General features: G+C 44.6%; 1 protein-coding gene across 1 annotated transcript in view; it reads right to left on the bottom strand.

Annotated features, from left to right (window-relative positions):
- Window positions 1–438: 438 nt before the first annotated feature.
- The window catches only part of LAPTM5 (lysosomal protein transmembrane 5), a 21,979-nt gene continuing 4,421 nt past the window's right edge, over window positions 439–17,996 (bottom strand). Inside the window, exons 2-8 of the mRNA XM_009875992.1 lie at window positions 15,545–15,638; window positions 6,771–6,847; window positions 5,955–6,083; window positions 5,321–5,446; window positions 4,662–4,757; window positions 1,427–1,519; window positions 439–513 (exon numbers count right to left, since the gene is read on the bottom strand). Coding sequence (XP_009874294.1) covers window positions 439–513; window positions 1,427–1,519; window positions 4,662–4,757; window positions 5,321–5,446; window positions 5,955–6,083; window positions 6,771–6,847; window positions 15,545–15,638 — 690 coding nt within the window. The remainder of the gene's footprint in view (window positions 514–1,426; window positions 1,520–4,661; window positions 4,758–5,320; window positions 5,447–5,954; window positions 6,084–6,770; window positions 6,848–15,544; window positions 15,639–17,996) is intronic.

Here is a 17,996-nt window from a genome sequence, read left to right as displayed (position 1 = left end):
GTCTCAGCAAAAATGTTCTTGCCCATTTCCCCCCCCAGTCCACTTCCTAAATCTCTCAGCTGCTGAGTTAGATGTGAGACAGATGAGAAACAGCATCTTGCTGGCACAAAGCAAGCCAGACGAGGGATTCAGGCCGGTGCTTACACTTCACATTAGCCAGATGTCAGAGGCCAGTGATGGGAACCTCTGTGGTACCTGGTGCCAAGTTTATTAAAATTAGCTGTACAGCTTGGTAGTACCAAGTTAAAACCGCCAGTGTAGAACCGGGCACCAACTCCAGTAGTTCACTATCACTCTTTATAGGCTCATAAAATGAGCTGGATTGGAATAAGCATGATTCTGCTATAAAGTAAGGACTTCTCGATGAGGCTGACTATCTTACAGAAGGGGTGAGAGGCACTGACAGCAGTACAGACGTCTTCTGCCCATGAGTGGCACTTAGATTGCTATGTAGGGTGGTGGGGATTCCTTGGAAGGCAACTCTAAAGCTTCCTCATACGATGGCAGCACAGCCTGAAAGAGAAGACCATTAGTTAAGCTCTGGGGATCACGTGAAGGGTTTCAAGTGGATTTGATCTTGGTTGTGTTTCTGCACCTAGTTCAAAGCAGGGTTGCAAGAACATGAAGGGCAGAAATCCACAAGAGTTAGAGGTCATCAGCACTTTATAACCACTTTGCTGCCAGTCCCACCTCCTTCTCTTAGAGCACGGTTGCAATAAATGGACCAAGACTCTTTAAGACCCAGAACATAAGCCTCATTGCCTAAGCAAAGAAGATAAGCTCAGATCTTTGCAGAGGGCCCTGATGCACGCACAGCAGGGGCACACACTGCTGGCGAGACAAGGCTTATCACATTTACCAAGTTTCAACAAGACAAATGCCTACACTTAGCACTCCATATTCTTCCTCTTCTCATCTGTCTTTACAGTAGCTCTTACTATTAGAAGGTCTTCAGTATCTTTCCATTGTGTCAGAGATCAGCAGTAATCTTGAGAAGGACATTGATATTCATTTTTTAGGAAACCGTGACAACAGAGTGCAATGCACCAAATCTTTCAGACACTGATCCAGTGAAAGGTGAAGACAAACTTAATTTCAAACGGGTAACACTATTAGACAGGAAACCAAAGTTCAACTGAAATTAAAAACGCATCTCTGGATCAGAGAACACGAGTTATATACTCCCATTTACCTGCTTTGCCTGAAGCCTGGGTTTCAGGTTCATTGTGGATACTATTGACTGTGAAAGATTTTATACGAAAGAAAAGTTAAAGGAATATAACTGAAAACTGGCTATTGGTGCCTGTTAATGCACATTTGAAGGGTTGGTCTATATCTCAGACCACAGAAGAAGCAGAAGTAAGGATCATCAGGTGCCTCATCATGCCTTTTCAAGGTGTAAATCTGAAGCTGTTTTTTTACTCACCTTTTCAACTGCTTGTGGGTCAGCTTTCACCTCCTCTCTCTTGCTGGCTTTAATGTGCTTAAAGCATTTCAGGACACATTTAAACATATAGGCCTGAAAAGGAAAGGGAAATCTGCCATTGCGTTTCAAGTCATCAAGAGAATTTCTGCTTTTCTATCAGCCTGCTGTTGTCCTACTCTCCTCGCTAGGGATAGAAACCTGGGACCACGTGTCTCAGTCCCTCTTGATCCCTCACCCAAAAGGTGACAGCTCCATCTATTCAGAACAGTTCACTGCTGTGGGAAGTCAATAGGACCAGTAACACCATTAGATACAAAGCACACGCTTAAAACCTCTGAGACCACAATGTCATCAGGTAGGAAAGGAAAGCATCTATTTCATGTTATTTTTCTGAGCAGGCTACAAAGTTTGGATGTCTCAAAAAAAGCCCCGTGGGCACGACATCCACCTCCCAGCGATCCAAGGCTCCCTGGTCAACGAGGACTCACCCTAAAAGGTCAGCTCATTCAACAAAATTCTATACTTGCAATGGTTACACTTCTCTGACAAGACCACCTTGCACCTCACAGAGTTACAAGATGCAATAAATAGAGCTTTTCTGAGAAAAATGGATCGATTGACAGATTGTGGCACAAGAAAATAAGCAAGGCCTGTGAAGCATACCATATTAAATAAATATTTTCCCTACTCTGCACAGTGAGACGATGTCATGTGCCTCTTATTTTTATTGGCATGAGAGTCTACTTTAAAAATGGTTGGCATTTTCAGAGGAACACAGGGAGTTATGTGCCGCAAGAACAAGCCATGTAGCTTAGGATTTCCTAGAACAATAAGACCTGTTTGTCTTGTCACAAAGCCAAGACAAAGAACGAGAACAGGGAATGAAGTATCTGAGTTGAAGGAATCCACCTCTCAAACTTCCAGAGATGAGGAGGTAAATCCAAACTTTGTCCCCGTTTAGGGAATACTGCAAATACCTTCCCCCTTCCAAAAGCCTCTTCAGACAGTGAGCAAACATGCGAAACACTGAAGCCAATATAAAAACTGTACAAAACCCCCCACTGATCTGCAGAAGAACCCCTCCCAAAAAGATGGACAACAGAAAAATCCTTTCTTTAATTTTGAGTCCGGAAGAGTTTGCTGCAGTTAAGACTGCTGCAAGCAACAGCAGGTTCAAGCAGAATACATTAGTACACACAGCTTATGTAAAGGCAGCCAGTGACCTTGGGACCATCCCATTACTGTCTAGCTCAAAACACTCAAGGGTCACTGTAGGATCTCCTCCCCCACACTGAACTGAAGAGGGAAAATATCTCTGGCAGCCCTTGACACAGTAAGTGGATGGGAAGCTTGTCCCAGAGGTCAAACAGCGAGCTACTTCAGAAGTAATTATGTTAAACCTTTTCTTTCGTTTCCCATCAGAAATACGTTATTCCCCTTAGTTCCTACATTCTTACTACCCTGTTGGTGGAGGGAGTGACTTTATGATACTGATGTGAGACAAAGATTACTTGTGGATACACAGACCAGCAAGGGAGACTGCCCCGAGCCCCTTCACCACTCTGCCCTTGGAATACTTGGCATCTCCAAGGAATTTAGACTTGAACAAAGGCTGATATCACCATGGAGGCTCTTCAGATAAATACACAACCAGTCACTGCACTGGTAAGGAGTTGGGAAGTTGCATAGAGAGGCTTCTGTGCTGCAGCAGGTCGTGCTCCCTGCAAAGGGTGGTGTTATACGAAAGGCAGGAGAGGAGTGTTACCATCCCCTTTCGCCTGTCAGAGAAATCTTTCCTTCTAAAAGGGTGAACAAAGTCCTGCGGGTCTCATATGAGGTCACTGGCAGGTGCCCCATCTCTTCACCATCTGACAGATGACCTTTTAGCTGAATTATGCTGTGGCGTGGGATGCAGATAACTATTTGGGGGCAGTAATTGCAAGCTGGCAGGAAAACAGCACCGAGTACCCAGAGACAACATTTTAGCGTAAGAGCAATAAATGCTTGTGATGGGTCATTAAGCAAGTCAATTTATGCAAAAAGATCCTGAGCTAGTCCAACATATTTAGTTGCTACCTTGGTGTGGGCATTCAGTGAATTGAAACTGATGTGCTCTAAATTGGCCAAATGGTCTTCTTGGGTCTAAAATGTTCCACGTTGTTGCCACATGCCTCATCAGATCTTCATCACTTGGAAGGAACTCCCTCATGAAAATGGTTTTGCTTCACGTGGGATACGGGAGGGATTGTCCCTAAGTTTAAAGGATGAGGTTCCTAATGAGTTGCTCTGGGGACTTTAGCAGGCCAATGAGTATCTGTGCCTGTCCATTGTTTTTTAATCATCCTCCCCCTCATCCTTCCTCTTACAAACTCTAGCACAAGAAGTCATTGCAAGGTAGGCGGTCTTGAAGCTAACCCCATGGAGAATTCAAACCAAGTAATGTGCCAGGTCAGTGAGATTTCTGCTGAAGACTCACAGTGCCAGCTAGTTTCGGGGTTCTCTCTGCTCCTATTGCACAGCTTACGCAAATATTAAAAGATATGCTAAAATCACGTCTGGAGTGCAATCATACAAGACCCCACTCCACACTGCTTTGTCTGGCCACCTGGGAAGAGTCTGAATAAAAAATGCTTCCCAACTAACCAGTAGCATTTTTCACTGTGACAGAATCTGCTCAAGTACCTGGAAAGATCTGTTTTTCTTAGTTGGTCTGAAACTCCTCAGTGAAAAACCTGTTCTCTGATCCATCAAAGCGAGAAGAATAGAAACCATTTCACAGTGGAGTTTTCTGAGATGTAAGCAGGATTTAGCAGCTCACAGGTTTTAATTAAATTTCAGGCTTTCAGTGTGCATAACTCTGCTTACAGCAGCACAGATATAGCAACTTACCCAAGTGGAAGATCTAACCTGCTGCTTAATGGTCTAATAGAAGAAGAGTTTCCTATATTTGTTTTCAAACATCATATTCTTCTACAGATGAATGGGCAGTAATATTTTCTGCATATAAGAGAGATTTTACTTTATAACTCACATCTGCAGAAGCCTAAAAGCAGAGATTTGAGTATTAGACCTTTCTCAGACACTGTGCAGAGACATAGCTCCTATTATGCCCAAGGAGAGACCAGTAAAGCTTTCCAGTGCCCTGGCAGATTTGAGAGAGAAGTAGAACCAATTTCTCCTTTCCCCCAGGCAAGAGATCTTCATTTCAGCCTCACCAGACCCTGCAGCTGTTTACCTTCAGGAAGAGGACAGCAATAAATGCAATGGTGAAGGTGACCATCACTTTGGCGTATTCCTCTTTTGGTAACTTCTCCAGGATTGGCAAAAAGCCCTGTGAAAAGAGAAAGAGGATACCAGTCACAAACACTTGTTCCCTCTGCCAGCATCATGCAAAGTGGTGGAAATCTCAGCACGTCTCTCAGTCTGCCTCTCAAAAAGGTGGGGCAGGGGGACAGGCCACGTTCTTTTCCCCATCAGAAAGAGGATGGGGATATTTTCTCCTCCCACTGTTTACACTCCTTTGGCAAAGATTTTCAGAAGACAATTTAAATGAGAAACAAAAGTCTAACTATTTAATAAAGACGAAAAGTTGATGCATTTTTAACGCATGCAGGCAGTCTCTATCCAAATCATTTCGCTCTGCAATTTGCATCCATAAGATTCTTACAAGAGAAACAAGGTGTGCTTTTAAGAAACACATGCATAAGCAACCTGTCAGTCAAGAACACTGTGTTGGGTGAGAACGTAACAGAAAATCCTCTTTTGTCATCAAACAGAGCTGTTCTGGGTGTACCGTAGAGATCTGAGAAAGTTTACTCTGTCTTAACAGGCACTGAAAGAAACGTCACAGGGGTTCACAGCATGAAAAATCAGCTGAGCTTGCTCATCTCCCACCTCATTGTCTGAAGACTTGAGGCTGAGGTAGGTGGGGACCTCCATGCAAGAGCTGCAGAGTGTGAGAATACTCAGGCAGAAGTCCAGCAGCTGCAGAGCCAAGAAAGGGACCTTCGAGTGTCCCTGCTGCAAGAAGGGCAGGAATTTGGTTATGATTACAAGAATGCGTCACTTCTACAGATTTTCCACATTTTACACAGTGCTTTGTTCACATCGACAGCCTAAGCCATTCAATTCTCTTAAACTAGCCAAAAATTATGAGAAAACCGTCTCATTGGGCTGATTTCTACACAGAAGACACCTCTAGCTGGAGCAATGATATTCCTAGCTTACCTTCAGCAATCCCTTCCTAGCACGGGCACGCCCAGAATGACCTCCCCAAAGCCATGAGACAGAAAAGGAGATCAACAGGAAGATTCCCAGACATAGTGAAGTAAACAACATCCCAGCTGTCACTAGTTTTCCTTTACATACCCTCCAGCCTCCAGGGACGGCCTCTTGCCTCCAGCCAGGATAGAAACCACCTCGCCATGAACCGTGCCCCAAGATAGTGATCCTCTATTCCTGCATTAACTGTGGGTCTCCATCTCATTGAGAACGGAGAAGATCAGCCCAGAAGTGAGGTGTTACCTACCACGCGGCTAAGGGAGGACATGGAAACGATCGCTGGGACTTGTATGTAGGAACTGAACATCGTTAGCAGGGTCAGGAGAAAGTCCATGACTTGTAGAGCAAGGAATGGGATCAGGAGACGTTCTCTGTTCTGAGAAAGGAAAGCAAAGCCAGTTACTTCTGTTCTGAATGGGAGACCGAGACTAGTTAGCAATACCCGAAAGGACATGTTTTAAGATACTCTAAGAATAAACATTCAATGCATCTAATTCCACATGATGTGGTGACGATTGATTCAGAAACAATGAAGGGCACCAACACTGGGGTTTTTTCACCCCCTTGGAAAGCTTCTGTGAACTTTCACTATGTGGTGTTGCCACTTGATCCCATCAGAGCTGTCATTCAACTGTCCCCAAAGGCAGAGAAAGCTGGGTTCCCACACTAGTGCATGGTCATTTCTTCTCCTGAAGTGGGAAAGGAATCCCCAGTGTCATAGGGGAGTTAGAGTTCCCCTCCAGGTTCTGACTTGCAAAAGAGCGAGGGAATGAATCAATAAAACGACATTTCCAAAATGTAACATTTCCATTCCTTAACGCAAAAAATATTCTTGATAGAAATGTCACCCAGATTTGGTAAATCTGGCAGTTAGTACCTTGCAGATGAACCGGAGACTGCAAACCAGCCACCTTCCCCCTCTGTGAGAACGCAGAAATATTTATCTGTTTTTTTCAATCATACTTCAGCATTTTCAGTGAGCATCCTCCAGTCCCCTCCTCTAACACCTCCTAACTCAGAGAGGCCTTAGCCAGCAGCAAAATGTCTCTTGCAGAGAACATACCTTCACCACACCGAGGAGGAGGTTGAAGCTGATGATAAACAGCATGATGATCAACAGGAAACTGGTGGCGACATCGGCTAAAGATAATAAAAGCAATTACCATGTTGCTAAAAGCTGGACCCCGGTCTCCCAAATCAATCATACCTCTAAGGCAAAGTTAGTGTGAAAATAATCGTATCTATGGGGGAACAAATGTCACGCAGCTGGAAGGTAATACTTTTTCCTTTTGTACACCCACTTTTTCAACTGTCTCTGAAGTTTCTGTTTCTTTAACCACTGGGTTGAGCAGGGTGTTAGCTCAGGCGCGTGGGAGCCAAAATCCTTTATTGCCTGGACTGAAATTTTAAGTATCCTAGGCTACAATATCAAGGTAAAATGAAATAGGAAAAAAAAAAAAAAAGCAAAGCACTATTAGCTAATGATTACTGAGTTAGAAAGTATTTTGAGACTGAAAAACAGCTAAAGCAACCAAGAGTGAAAGATCTGCAAGATTCGCAGGCAGACAAGAAGCATGAGTTTTAACCACCCACCGCTGGTATGGACCACAGAGTTTCAGAGTGAGACATCTCACCTCCGCTCCCTGGAGGGGTAGGGTGCAACATGCACATTAAAAATAAATGTGTGAGGAGAACAACATGAGACAGCTCTACGTGCAGGGCTGCTTTGGTGCAGGGAGGTCATGTCTTACATACACATAGTTCCTGATGAACAGCTCCCAGGAAGAAGTTTTCCCTCTTGGTATCTCAGCCTGCCCTGGTGATGACTACCAGAGCCTTGCTTGCACTATCCAGTATGTGCATTTGTTCTTCATAGCAGTCTAGGCAGCGTGAGGATTTTTGTAAAGTTGGTTTGCTTCTTTAAAAAAAAAACCCCAAACCTCACTTCGAAGGCAAAGCTCAGCTTTAAAATGCAAAACTTTCTTTATCTGCCTCTGCATAATGCACAGCCTTCCACAGTGCCTCCTCCAACTCACTCTCCAATTTCTTTCTTATTGCTTTACCCGAGATTAAAATAGGAAGTCTGTTTGGGGTCTCTGACTTCCAAGTGCTTGAATAAAGGGTTGAATTCTGTTAGAAAAGAACCAAAGTTTTCTGACTTTTTTTTAAGAAACTGATCCTTCCCATGGGTTTTTTGAACAACAGAAATATTTGATTACTGGTTTGTTTCCCCCTGTCAATTGCCCAGTCTATTCCACAGCTATTAAATAAACACAGCTCCTAACCCTGTTTTCTCCGTTACCCTTTCATAAGGAAATCTAGGAAATTGTGCTTTAGCCTGTTGGATCCCTGATATGTCCTGGTGGCTCTGAAATCCTTCATTGCTCCATACTACCCTTTTTTCCCCCCTGAAAATGGCCCTCTGTCTGCCCCAGCTCTGAGTATTTGCCTACAGAGTTAATACCACATTATATTTTTAGTGGGTGGGGGAGTATTTCGGTGCTTGGGCATACACTAAAACATCCTTAACTGACTTCCTAGCTTTGCTGACAACAGAATAAAATAATTTACAAAGATGTTGTGGCAAAAAAACCCAATCCCCCCTGTCCAGGCAGATAACACCCACGTTGCTGATGACAGCAGCACGTGCATCAGAGCAGTGGCAGCTGTATCACACTTCGGCCAGTTGCTGTGTTTGAGAGAACAAATGCAAACGGTCAGCCCAAGTCAAAGGAGAGCTGTGCTGGAGAAAGGCAGACCTACCACCCAGCACTGCCCACAACATCTGGCAGGAGATGGGCACTCGTCATAGGCACCACCCAGCATATGCAAACTGTCAGGTACTGCAGCCAGGCACTGCTGAGCAATGTGGGGATGGACGAGGCCCAGCTGAAGGACCAAGGATGATATTGAGAAGCTCTGGAGCCTTCCCAGGACTGTAGAGGATCTGCCCGACGTCTGGGCTGAGCCACATCTGGCAGCAAGAGCAGGTGGCACCAGCAGCAGCACTCCTCACATCCCTCCTCTGCAAGCCAAGAGTGCATTTTATCTCCTATAAACATATTGATTCAAAAGGTATTTTAACTTCCCTTGCTGTCTTCTCAAGAATTAGCAACACCCTCGAGTCTCAACAGCAAATCTCATTTCTAGAGGAACCACCTTTAGTCTGAATAGAAGCTGTGGCCACAACTTCCCTCCATGAGGATGAGAACCCTCTTTGTCCCTGGGGCTCAAAAGAAAAAAAATCTTTAATGAGGCTGCACCCCTCAAAGAAGCAAAAATAGCTTATCTCAAGAAAGGGAGAAGCACTACATGAGTTGCTGCCTGTGGAGGTGTCAGATCTTCAAGACTTAAGGGAGTGATCCAAAGTATCCAAAAAAACCACTTAACCCACACCATGATAAAAGAGGTTTGATGGCACAAACCAAGAAAATAGCTTATCCTTATAGCCTGATAAAAAACCCCAAGCAAACAAAACAAAGAAATGCAGTATCTCTTTGCCACACAGTAATGAGAATTGAAAAACACAGGAGGAAGAAGACTTAAAAAGCAGCAAAAAAGAAACCCCAAATCCAGCAAACCCCCAATGAGAACAGAGAGGGCAATGGAGAAAGTGGCTTTGCTGCCAAAGGGGCTGCTCACAGCTTTGCAGCTCACAAGGGTCGTGGGAAGAGCCTAAGCTTCAAGGCAAAAAACCCGAAACCCACCTTCCAGAAGCAGGAGAGTAGAGACAAGGCTGGGATCTGGTACACAAAGTACCAAAGACTAACACGAGGACAGCATAAACTCAAAACAAAAAAATGAGCCTTACAAAGAAGACAGACTCAGCCTTTGCAGGAAGAGTCATAGAAGGAGGCAATCCCTGTGCCATTAAAGCCCAAAATGTCTGAAGCCACTTTCTCTGGTTTTCCTCCCAGAAACAACCATCAGTCATTTGCCCCAGAGAAGATTTCTCTCTTTAGCACGGTATTTCCTCAGATTCAGGACAGCTGTGTTTTTTCTGCCTCTTTCTACATGGTCTCATGCTCCAGCTCTCTCGGCAGGCTCGCTAATTAATTGGGCAACTGGCTGTTGCTTCTACAGGCTAATTGCCGGCAGAACCCAGCTGAATTTTCCAAGTGGAATCCAGTTCAAAAAGAAAAACCCTAAACAAAATAACAAAGAAACATAAAGCTCACAACCCTACAGACATAAAGGGATGGAAAGAAAAGGGAAAAACAAGAGAAAACAACTTTCCACAGGCTGTCTGCCTCCTGTTTCTCACCAGCCAATGCAGTCGTCCTTTCTGCTGGCAGCAGATCTCTCCGTTCCGGGAACGTCTCAGTACCAACGGATTTGATTTCAGCAATCAAAGATTTTACTTTAATGAAACCACTTCTTCCTTTGTGGGCAGCACATTTAGCAGGTGGGCTGGAGGAGCGAACTCCTCAAGGTAGCTGCCCTGTCTGTGCGAACCCTTCGTGAGATGGGAACGTGGTGTGTGTCACCGGGAGGCCAAATGGCACCTGGAATACTTTGCAAGGGCTGGCAGAGTGGTGAGGTACCTTCCAGAACCAGCAGTAGATCCCTGGGGTTCCAGGCACTTGCAGCCACTGCAGACCCTGGAGACTGGATTACTATGACTAACAGGCTTGTCCCATGCCCAGCATCCGTTGTCCAGAAATATAAGACAATAATTTTTATGTCCCTTCAGTATTTCCCTTCATGTTTCGGATGAACGTTTGTCTCTTTTATGCTTAAAAGCCCTTAGAAAAGGGCAAAATTTAGGAAGCTTGAACCAAGTTTGAGCACTTGTACAATCTCAAACACAGGGGTATCCTTTCAAGGTTTTCTTCGCTGCTCTTTCTGCATGTTGATGTGGGTACCTATCTCAGGAATAACCTCTTTTTCTCTACAGCATCTTAGAAAGCATCAGAGTATTCAGATAATAACAGAGATTGTCCCTGCAGAAGGTGCATTGGCTGTTACTGCAAGACAAGAGGCAGTTGTAACAGTAAAGGAAATTTCAGATAAAAGGAAGAAAAAAATCATACAATAAGTGATACAATCTTGAACTGGGATGCAGAATTTTAATTTTTGGGAATCTGCAAACCTCAACCAGACAGAACTCCCTGAGCAAGCTGCCCCATCTTTGGAGTCAGCCAGGTTTCTAGGAGGAGGTTGGGTTGGAGACCTCAAGGGATCCCCATTACCCTTGCTCTGATTCAAGCATTACAGAGTCAGGCAGGGAAGAAACGTTGCTCCTCACAAAGCCTTCTTCACTCCTGTAACTCTAGAACCTTCTACCTACAAGTGTATTTCAGTTCCACAGCCACCGCCATGCTGGCAGAGGATGTGGCGAGAGCTTGCCCACCTTGAGGTGCACCTTTTTCCAAAAGCACACAGGCATAAACAGCAGCAACAAATAAATAAACGTGTTTTTTCTTACTCCAATTCTCTGAGGCTGCTTGTGTCTCCCAGACATCCCAGGGAATTTAATGAGAAGGACTATACAGAAGTGCTGTGAAGTGAAAGTCGTTTTATTTGAGGAGGTGATGTAACCAGAATGGGCACATACGACAGAGCCTCTGCAGAGCTGCTCTAGATATCTGCAAGAAGTATCAAAAACCCCACCCATCCAATAGTAAGCCAGAACATTTATTTGCCAAATGTCTATTTTTTTTTTTTAAATTAACTTCGCATTGGGGATTTTGCCCTGAATGTAGCCAGGAGGGACACTGAATGACTCCTAATATTTCCCATGAATACAGAGAGATCCCTTTCTATTTTATAGCCCAATAAAGCAGCATGGGAAATGGAAACAGAGCCTGTAAAGCTGTGGTTTAGCAGTTGCCTATCAAGGACAGCAGTGTCTGGTTTGGTGTTGCTGATAAGCTGCAGGGAGTTGTTTCTGGACAGCCTTGTTCAAAGCATAGGCAGGACCAGCAAGGGAAGGAATCCTCCCAGTCCCTTTGGCTGGATTTGCTTTTCATGAGACAACGAGGGAATATTTTCTGCCTAGGAAATGGCATCCATAGGATACGGTATATGCTGTGCACACACGTCTTCAGGCATAACTGAGGTATTTTTCTTGGCCGACTGGGCAGAAATGGAAACAACTTTTTCAGTTGTACTTTGTCCACAGCCTCAATTTTTATAGTCATTAATGAAAGATAACACTGATTAACACTCAGACTGTACACAGGCATGAACTGAAAATATCCGAAAGATCTGACATGTGGCAAGCAGTGCGGTGTGACCTTTTCAAGGCAGAAAACCATTTGTATTAGCAGCTTAGAAACGGTAAGGAGATTTTAATTGAATTGAAATGTTTTGGGGAGGGGATTGCGTTTTGATTTTATTTTTCCAGCAGGAAAAGCTAATCTGCCAAAGCTCATATGCTTGCAGGAATGAAGCACTGCCAAGAAGGCTTTTGCTAGGAAGGCTTCTCAGCTCCGGGATGAGGTTGCTGATAGACTGGAAATGGGGGAGGCTGCATGGGAAATGCGCATCCAAATTTCTGTTGTACGTGAGATGGAGCATAGAGATGCGAACACAATTCTCCCAATTGCAGCTGAATGCTGCAAATCACCACACAGTAAAGTTTGTTTCCTGTTCCCTCTGCCTGGCCAAATCAATTCTGTGTTATTTCTTAAGTACTAGTTAGGTAGTAAGTTTAGATTGCTTTAGATTATCCAACATGCTGGCATTGACTCCACTAGGGGTGGAAAAATCATCTTCAAGGCTCCCAAAGACAAAGAAGAACCTGGGTCTTCTTCCCATTTTAATCCAACCTTTCCAGCGGGTCTTATACTCATTTCTTGGTCAATGTTCATTGAAAAACAGATTTCAGAGGACTGATCTCTGTCCTGTGCTGCCTTTTAAGCGCAGACAGCAAGGAGTAGCAGGCTGCAAGGGGTAGAGCATTCCTCTTCTAAGGGCAGTTGACCCACTCACCCTTCCCCTTAACTCAGCAATCACAAAAACCTACAGCAATCCCCATTCTTCTTCCCCTCCCTGCCCATAACTGTAGAAGCCAAGACCCCTTCCATACCTTTCTTTTAAGGCAGCAAACACACTGCTGAGAAATCTTGAGGGAGCTCTGATTCTTTATAAAGAACTCCTACTTTTTTTTTTCCTACCGTATCATGTGAGAAGCATTTTCCCATCCACCTCGCCTTGTTTATGTTCTCAGGCCCATGATTACAGCGTTAGCGTTATATATTCTGAGACGTGCTTTAATCTGGCAGGAGCTACAAATAGAGCAGCAGATGCTGAGGTTATCGACAGAACCTCTCCTCAAATTGTTCTCCAACTCTTCCATCTGGGTTTTGAAGTCAAATCGAACTTTTTGTACCGCTTTGCTGTATCGCTTCCCTGCTAGTTTCTGGAAATAGAAGGGCTGCACTGCGTTTATTTCAACTATAATCAGAAAACACAATCTCCCAAGCAGAGCCCTTTGAAATGCTTGGGAAGAGAAGCCAAGTGGAAGTGCTGGGGATTTCATTATAAAATGTTCTCTTTTCTTTTATGTAGGAGGCAGTGGAAGTGCTGGGAGGGGGAAGACCTGTCATTTTTGATTGTGTAGGAAGAGGGGGGGCTGTTAAAAATGGGGCCAATTGCACTCAGAACAGTTCTATTCTTAAAGAAAATCCCCTAGATTTTCAGAAATACACGTCTTGCTTAGAAAGCTTGTAAAGAGTTTGTATGGAAATGGTCTGAAAAGTCTGTCTCAACGATTTGTTTCTTTTCCTTTAAAGAATATTTTACTTAGATGCTCGAAGAAAAGTAAAAATTATTGGCCTTGGATGATCTTTCTGAAAAAAAACCCTAATGCAAAACAATTGTCATTTTTACATAACTGTAACGGGAAAGTATTCTGATCTGCAAATACCATGTTCAGTTTCCAGCAGTTCAGATCATGGTATTAGTTGGAATTCATGTGCATACTCCATCATCAGGAAAAAATATTTCCAACTATGCCCATATCCAAGCCAGATACATCAAAATAAAACAAAACAATGAAGAAAAAAAACCCAAAAACAAAAAAGGGATGAAGACCTTAAGGTCATACTTGCCTCGTGTTTTTCAGTTTTCATCTGTAAAATTAAAACTCTATATGAGAGCAATATTTAAGAACAATGGGAAAAGGAATTCTCCTACATACGTTGTGCTGATCTGAGCCACCCAGAACACAGCGTGACTGAGCCTGTTTGCTGTACTGCACGTGGCCCTGATGGGAAAGCTCTGCAGAAAGCATGTTCCAAAGCAGTCATCATGCGAGTCTACACTGGGTGTTGAGTTGAGCCACAGTTGCAGGGGATCACAGCTAAGGAAAGGTGCCTCCAACCCACCCAGACTGGACTCCTTTGGAAATAATGTCCCGTGGGAAATATGGGAACCGTGACAGCAGACTCTTGCTCTGTGTCCTGTTAGCAGGAGTCACCCAATTTTCCATTTTCCACTCACTGTTGATGCTTTTCCAACAGCTTCGGTGGGTCACCGTGGTGCCTCCTAAAGCCCAGCTGGGCTCTTTAGAAAATTGTGAACCCATTTGTTAGAAATAACAGTGACTGTGCCCGTTTTGGTGCTTTCCACTGTGTCTGACTCCTATCCTGGGGACAAGCGAGTTTGGGATGTGCAGGAATCTGCTGTACTTGGTTCCTTTCTTCACCACTCAGCGCATGCTTGCAGCCTGGGGGTGGACGCACTGGAAAAGCAGGGAACAGGCAAGTCCTTGCTGCTTTGAGCTGCATTTTTCTCTGACTATGGGCTTCCTGCATAGGGAGAGACCACGCAGGGTGTGGGAGCTTGGTCTCTGTCTTTCTGCATACAGCAGAGAAGACTTATCTCAACTTGTGGTTTTATACCGAAAAGTGACTAAGAAAAGGAAAAAGCACCCTGTGTTTGATGCTTCCAAACAACTTCACGGAGAATTAGCCTGGTTAAGTAGTCTCTGAGGTTTGGGGAGTTGTTTTCTTTGAAATGGCATCCCGCGTGAGCTATCTGCCAGGTCTCTGAAAGCTATGCTAGATCCCTCTGAGCTTATGACGTAGGAATTCAGTCAACGGTGATGAATGTGATACTTGTGACTATCTGTGGGATATGAAACAGCTTGGCTGCTTCTTCCACACAACCAGTGTTCTGCAAAAAACACCAAGCGTTGGGGAAAATCTGGAGACAGGGACCAAAGAGACAGTGGGGAAAGGTAGGTGGGCTGGTGTGGCTCGCTGAAGTGCCTTCAGCTGTGAGGTAGGAGAGCCCTGCATGGCATGCGGGGTGACGAGAAGAGGATGGCTCCATGGCATTGGGGAGGTGCAATGTCAGGTAGCCCACACACTCATGGGATGCAGTGTGGGGCTGTGATTTATTCTTGCTCCAGGACTCTGAGGCCACTGGCCAGAATAGATTCACGAAGGAGCTGGTCAGACACTTCAGTGTTGTCCTGGAAAACGCCCAACATGGGAAGGAAGTCAAGAGAGTGTGTGAGGCTTAAATGATTTGGTGAAAAGAAAGAAAAGAGGAAAGCAGGATTGTCAGAGTGGTGAGGAGCACACTGCAGAGGGAGCGGGAAGGCTGGAGGAGTATGAGGGTGCAGGAGAGTCTGGGCTGAGAGCCTGATCCACTGAAAAAAAGAAAACTTCTCTAGGCTCCACATTTGTCTCCAAAAAGCCAACAAAGCCATGGCCTACAGCAAAATCCAAATCTTTAGAGCTTATATTTTGTCTCTGGGTCTGAGCTTTTGGTCCATCATACCAGTATCCAATTTTCTTTGAGCAAAGAGGGACCAGTGCAGGACCTTGGGCTCCCTCTCAACCCCAGAGACCCTCGTTGCTTCCCAACATCCCCGTGACCTACCAATCCTGTAGTACTCCTTGTCCAGGCTTTTGCAAAAGCCTTTTCCACCTGCCACCTCCAGGGAGTACTCAATCAGCAACAAGATGCTCATAACCTAGGAGAACAAAGGGAAAAGACACAATTCAGTGGGCCATGGACTAACTTCCTACCAACAAATTTGTTTCCGGGGATCACGCAACGGCCACGGTCCTAAATGCAGTCTCCAAGTGAGACAGTCATGAAGGGTTTAAAATCTTGCACAAGGAAATATTGAGGCAAAAGTTACCAGTTTATTAATGATTTGGGTTTACCTGTCTTTTTCTGCCAGCCTCTGAAGGACGATGGAGAAATTATGAAGTTAATGAGTTATGCTGCAACATTTTTTATCTGGAAAGTCTTGGCTTTACATTTTGAAATTGCATTTTGCTTTAGAGTTGAGATAGATGCAGGAGAGTAAATCCTGAGGTGTGCAAAAAATGGAGAAACCTGGCCCAACATCTTCACCCCACCAACACCGCGTCCCAAGGGAGAACTCGTTCTTCAGAATACCAGCAACAGAAGCCATCAACAAAAGTACCATCAACAAAAAAAGAGGTTTTCATGAAGGGGTGAACGAGAGAAGCCGTTTTATCTTGACTGCACAACCTCTATCTTTGAGTCATCTGAACCTCACACAGATGCAGGAAGCAAGTTTGTATCTGCCACCAGAATCAACACAAGCTTGGGTACTGTAGAGCTAGAACAACTTTTCCACAACAGCTATAGCAGTGCTGCAGTTCAACAACTGCTTTGAGAAGTCACGCAGGCAAGGAGGAACCGGAACTCCTGTGGTCCGCACTCGTGTTTGCAAACTTCATATGTGGGAAACAGCAGATAACCAGATGGGGAAAGCAAATTGTTGAGCGAGCAGAAGAGAAAATATTTTTTTTTTTGCAGAGCAATGCCTGGAGATGCCATAGATAGATCCTGACAGCTCAGGCAGGAGTAACACATAGTCACATGTGCCAGGGCTGGCAAACAAACAAAACATGCAAGCAAACAAAACATGGAAAGAAAGGGTTTGCGTTGCCCCAGAAGTGGGGAAGCATGGCTGGGAGGCATGGCCTGCATGCAGGGTCTCCCACTGTCTCTGTGTTAGCTGCAGAAGACCCAGAAACCTCAAAACCAAATCTATAATCTTCCTCTGCCACAAACTGCAATATCCAGAAAAGCTGTAGCACATCCTCCAGAGCCCTGTGCTTCTAGAATCAGCTTCCACCAAGCCACGTTCTTGCTGCAGCAGTGACTGGGACCCTCTGTTCCACCACGAGCCTTCCCTCTGAGTTCAAAATGCAAACTGAATTGGAAGAAAGGTTGTGTCATGTCATGTGTTGCCTGATTTAGTCAAGAGGTGCCATCCCTGGCGATGGAGAGGCTGGATTAAATGATCTCTGAGGTCCCTTCCAGCCTAGGCCATTCTATGATTCTATGTTTTCTCCTGGCCTGTCTAATACCAGGTTGTTCCACAGCTACATGGGACATGCTGCTTTTCTTCTCTTTTTGCCATGCAGCAAATGAACTTTTCTGTTTGATCATGAGGCTGATAAGAGGAACTATCTAGATCTCAGTACGTGACACAAGAAAGTTAACATGAATCCGGTTTTATGTAACAGAATTTAAAGTGCAATGGCACCACTGACCCTTATCAAGGATGAAGCTGCATTGATCTGAAGTTTCTTTACACCTGACGGTCTCCCCTGGGATGTCAAAGATCTCTTAACACATGGAGATGACGTGCTGGCTTCAAGTGCCCTGACTTGTCTGAGAGGCTTCATGTACATGCTCACGAAGAGATTTTCACTTCCCTTGTTGCTGCTGTTGGCCAAACAGTCAGCATAGGAAATGTAGCAAGAAATTGCTTTTTCAAGTTTCTGTTAAATGGAGGCCTGAGCGAAATGGATGACCTGAGCCCTAAATATCAGTTTCATTGCTGAAAGACGTCAGATCCCAAATGCTCCCACCTCAGCTGGATTTACAGCCAGAGCAGAGTCAGGGACTAAAATTCAGTATGAAGAACCATCTCTAATGTCTACCAAAGGGGGGAACGGTGGAGCAAAAGAGGTCCTGGTTTCCTTGCAGGTGTTGAAACGAGCCACACAACCAGACCTACTGCGGTCACACAGGATAAGTACACATCAGATAGAAAACACAAGATTAGGGAGAAGACTTTTAAAGTGAAAGCTGGTTTAAACTTTCCATTTAAAAGGGCTTTTGCATAGAAAGAGTGAGCCACCGAACTGCAACGAGATAAAACAGGCAGTGGTCTCTGAGCCTTTCCCTTAACTCTCCATCACAGGTGCCACCTGAGGGCCAGATACCATTTCATCACCTGGCTTTGGATTGAACATGCTGCTGCCTGGCATGTGACAATCTCATTTATTTCTGTAGAGGATATACATACAAGGTGATGAAACCTCTACAGTGGGCTGTTCAC

This window comes from Apaloderma vittatum, unplaced genomic scaffold (genome assembly GCF_000703405.1).
Source record: "Apaloderma vittatum isolate BGI_N311 unplaced genomic scaffold, ASM70340v1 scaffold10129, whole genome shotgun sequence".
In the NCBI taxonomy this organism is placed as follows: domain Eukaryota; kingdom Metazoa; phylum Chordata; class Aves; order Trogoniformes; family Trogonidae; genus Apaloderma; species Apaloderma vittatum.
The sequence above is the reverse complement of the archived record's forward strand: the minus strand, read 5'-3'. Positions and strand labels throughout refer to the sequence as shown.